Source organism: Chiloscyllium plagiosum, chromosome 3 (genome assembly GCF_004010195.1).
Source record: "Chiloscyllium plagiosum isolate BGI_BamShark_2017 chromosome 3, ASM401019v2, whole genome shotgun sequence".
In the NCBI taxonomy this organism is placed as follows: Eukaryota; Metazoa; Chordata; class Chondrichthyes; order Orectolobiformes; family Hemiscylliidae; genus Chiloscyllium; species Chiloscyllium plagiosum.
Genome location: NC_057712.1, coordinates 127,489,847 through 127,494,620, shown reverse-complemented (window position 1 = coordinate 127,494,620; position 4,774 = coordinate 127,489,847). Strand labels below are relative to the sequence as shown.

Sequence of the window (4,774 nt, the reverse complement as noted above, 5' to 3'; positions counted from 1 at the left end):
CTGGGTGCAGTTTTGGTTCTCTTGTTTAAAGAAAGATATAGTGGCATTAGAATCAGTTCAGAGAAGGTTCACTAGATTGATTCAGGGTGTGGAGCAACGATCTTACAGGGAATAGTTGAGTAAGACCATAAAACGTAGGAGTGGAAGTAAGGCCATTCGGCCCATCAAGTTCACTCTGCCATTCAATCATGGCTGATGGGCATTTCAACCCCACTTACCCACACTCTCCCCGTATCCCTTAATTCCTTGTGAGATTAAGAATTTATCAATCAAACATTGGACCTGTACTCTTAGGAGTTTAGAAGAATGAGAAGTGACCTTATTATAACAAATATTATTCTGAAGGGATTTGACAGGTATGTGAAAATGTTTATTCTCCCTTGTCAAAGAGTCTAAGAAAAGAAGGCGTAATCAGAGTAAGGGGCCACCCACTTAAGACAGAGATGAAGAGGAATGTCTTCTCTCACAAGGAAATGAACCTGAGGAATTCTTTACCACAGAGGGCTGATGAGGCAGGGTCAGGGCTAAAATAGTCTGATTTTTTTTATCAATAAGAGATTCAAGAGTTGTGGAGAAAAGTGGTTTTAAGGGGATTATTCATCTGCCACAATCTTATTGAATGGTGGAGCAGATTTGATGGACTATATTAGCTCCTAAATCTTATCAGCAATTTATCTCTATGAGGAACCCTATCTCAAAAATCTCAATTTTTGCAAGGATTCGCTTTGAAAAGAAAGACTTGGATTTCTATAATGCTATTTCTATAATGTATGCAGGACAATGTGTTTTACAGCTGATATACTTTTCACTTTTGTGTTGGACCCTATCTTGGAACGCTGGGAACATGGCAGCCAATTTTCCACACTCCAACTTGTTCATGGTCAATCTGTTTTGTTGATGGTGTTTGACGGATAAATACCATTCACAACTTTGAAGCTCTTTTGTTGAAATACTACTGGATTTTGAAGAAAATCTTACATTGTCTTTTACTATTGATAAGTTAGCATCAAGTCAACACTTCAAGGACCTTGGGCAACTTGCAACATTACTGACACCAATACAAGAATAAAGTGCTGCTGAGGCAGAAAGGATGAAGAAGAAGTTCAGGAGGGGAGGTGACAGCTTAGTGGTATTAATGCTGGACTATTAATCTAGAAACTCAGCTAATGTTCAGGGGGACACAGGTTCAAATCCCAACATGGTAGATGAATCCAGTAAATATTTATCTGGAAGACTGAGAACCTACTGATGACCAATTACCGATTGTGGGAAATCCCCATCTGGCTCACTAATGTCTGTTAAGGAAGGAAATCTGCTATTCTCACTTGGTCAGGCCTACATTTGACTCCAGATCCACAGCAATGTGGCTGATTCTTAACTGTCCTCTAAATGATAGAGCCAGCCACTCAGTTGTATCAATGACTATTGTCTCAATAAAGAAATGAAAGTGGACAGACCACCTGGCATCGACCCGAAAAGACAATGGCAGAAACAGCCCTATCAGCCCTGCATGCCCTTCCTAATATTTGGGAGCTAGTGCCAAAGAGAGCTATCTCACAGACTAATCATACAACAGCCTGACATAATCATAACTATGGAATCATTACTTACAGACAATGTCCCAGACACCACCATCACTGGATATGTCCTGTCCCAGCAGCAGTACAGACCCAGCAGGGGTGGCGGAATAGTGGTATATAGTCAGTGTTATATTGCCTCCCGAGTCCTCAACATTGGACCTCATACCCCAAGTAGTCTCATCTGGTAAACATGGGCAAGGAAACCTCCTGCTGATTACCACACTGGCTGATGAATCAGTACTCCTCCATGTTCACACAGAGGGTGGTGCGTGTATGGAACGAGCTGCCAGAGGAAGTGGTGGAGACTGGTACAATTACAGCATTTAAGGGGCAGCTGGATGGGTATATGAATAGGAAGGATATGGGACAAATGCTGGCAAATGGGACTCATTTAGGATATCTGGTCGGCATGGACGAGTTGGACTGAAGGGTCTGTTTGTATGCTGAACATTTCTATAACTCTATATCGAACAACACTTGGATGAAGCACCAGGGATGGTAAAATGTACTCTGGGTGGGGGATTTCAATGCCCATCACCAAGATGGACATGGCTCAGCAGTAGCACCACTGATTGTGCAGGAGGGCATGCCAGGAACAGCACCAGGCATACCATAAACTGAGATGTCAACCGTTGTGCAGCTACCAAACAAGACTAATTGTGTGCTGAACAGCATAAGCAACAAATGAAAACCAAGCAATCCCAAAACCGTTGAATCAGATCACAGTCTTGCCACATTGAGTCGTGAACAGCGGTGGACAGTTAAACAATTCACTGGAGGTCGAATCTCCACAAATATCGCCACCCTCAGGGCCAGCAGACCCCAATGCATTGGTGCAAAGGACAAGGCTGGCTTAGTTACAGAAAAAAAAAACTTCAGATGCTGGAATCCAAAGTAGACAAGCATGAGGCTGGAAGAACACAGCAAGCCAGGCAGCATCAGGAGATGGAGAAGCCAGTGTTTCGGGTGTAACCCTTGTTCAAGAATGGAGGTAGGGGTAGGGGTAGGGGCAGTTGCAGATAAAATGGGAGGGGGGAGGGTTATGGGTGGGGGGAGAAGGATTATGGGTGGGGACGAGGGCAGGGTGATAGGTGAATACAGATGGTAGATACAACTGGTAGGTTGATTGGAGGAATGAATCTGCATTCACAGCAAACTTCAGCCAGAAGATTCATCTCGAACTGCTCCAGTGGTTTCCAGCATTACAGTTGCCAGTCTTCAGCCAATTTGATTCACTACATGTGATATCAAGAAACAGTTGGAGGCAGTGGATACTGCAAAGGCTACAGGCCCTGACAACATTCTGGCAATAGTACTCTAAAGACTTGTGCTCCAGAGCTTGCTACACCCTTAGGCAAGATGTTCCAGTACAATTACAAAATTGGCATCTACCCAACAATGTGGAAAATTGCCCAGTTATGTCCTGCATACAAAATGCAGGACAAATCCAACCCGGCCAATTACAGCCTCATCGGTCTACACTCAATCGTCAGTACAGGGATGGAAGGTGTCATCAATAGTGCTATCAAGTAGCATCTGTTCAATGACAACCTGCTCAGTAAAACTCAGCTTGTGTTCCACCAAGGGTATTCAGCTCCAGCCTTGATTCAAGCATGAACAGAAGATCTGAATTCCAGGGGTGAGGCAAGAGTGACAGCCCTTAATATCAAGGCTACATTTCAACGATAATGTGGCGGTGCTGGTTTTGGACAGGGGTGGACAAAATCAGAAGTCATACGTCACCAGGTTATAGTACAAAAGGTTTATTTGAAATTGTATGCTTTTGGAGTACTGTTCTTTCGTTAGGCGAAGTCCATTGTCTTTACTTGATGAACGATCAGCATTCTGAAAGTTTGTGATTTCAAATAAACCTGTTTGGACCATAACTTGGCATCGTGTGACTTCTGACATTTGACTGAGTAACATCAAGGAGCCGTGGCAAAATTGGAATCAATGGGAGTCAGGGGGCAAACTCTCCATTGGCTGGAGTTATCCTTGGCACATAGGAAGAAAGTTATAGGTGTTGAAAGTCAGTCATCTCAGCCCCAGAACATCTCTGCAAGAGTTCCTCAGAGCCAACCAACTTCAACTGCTTCAATAACCTTCCCCCCTCGCCATCATAAGGTCAGAAATGCAGATGTTCACCACTGATTGCACACTATTCAACGCCACACGCGACTCCTCAGATACTGAAGCAATCCATGTTCAAATGCAACAAGATCTGGAAAATATGTAGGCATGCGCTAAAAAGTGCCAAGTAATATTTGTGCCACACAAATGCCAGGTAATGACCATCTCTAATAAGTAACAATCAAACCACTGCCCATTGACAGTCAATGGTGTTACTGTCACTAAACCCTGGAAAATGAAAATCTTTGGGTTACCATTGACCAGAAACTCAACTGGATTGACCACATAAACACTAGCTACAACAGCAGGTCAGAGGCATTGAATAATTCACCTCCTCATTCCCAGAAGCCTGTCCACCATCTACAGGGCACAAGTCAGGAGTGTGATGGAATTGCCTTGGATGATGAATGCAGCCCCAACAACACACAAGAAGCTTGACACCATCCAGGTAGCTGCTTGATTGGCAGTAGATGCACAAACACCCACTCCTTCCACCGCTGCCTAGCAGCAGCAGTGTGTACTTTGGAGAAGATGCATTGCACAAATTCACCAAAGATCCGAACACTTCTACGTAGAAGGACAAGGTAAAAGGAAATCACACAACACCAGGTTACAGTTCAACAGGTTTATTTGGAAGCACTAGCTCCTTCATCAGGTGGTTGTGCAGAGGGACCATAAGACACATAATTTATAGCAAAAGATCACAGTGTCAAGGAACTGGTACAAATTAACAGCCACCTAAGGTTGTTCAATCAACTGCAGGCATGACATGTCAGGCTTCCACCTTCAGCGGGTCACGTGGCCCCAGAATCACGTGGCCATGCGCACGTACGTCCCAGCGCCTTTCCGTGACGTCACTGCGATAACGTGCCCCGCCCCCGCGGAGGCCGCGCAGGCGCAGTAGCCGAGGCCCGCCCCAGTCCGCCGCCATGATAGAGATCTGGCTCCGTCCTCCCCGCGGGTCCCGGCCCTCGCTCCAGGCCGTGCCGCCCGGGAGCACCGGGAGTCACCTCAAAGAGCGGTGCAGCCGGCTGCAGGTAAACCGCCCGGATCACCCCCACCCC

At 45.4% G+C, this 4,774-nt stretch overlaps 1 protein-coding gene across 1 annotated transcript in view; it reads left to right on the top strand.

The window, feature by feature from the left end:
• The first annotated feature begins 4,588 nt into the window (after nt 1-4,588).
• Nucleotides 4,589-4,774, top strand: part of sde2 (SDE2 telomere maintenance homolog (S. pombe)) — a 49,688-nt gene continuing 49,502 nt past the window's right edge. Inside the window, exon 1 of the mRNA XM_043687280.1 lies at nt 4,589-4,747. Within this exon, the coding sequence (XP_043543215.1) occupies nt 4,640-4,747 (108 nt within the window). The 5' untranslated portion in view covers nt 4,589-4,639. The remainder of the gene's footprint in view (nt 4,748-4,774) is intronic.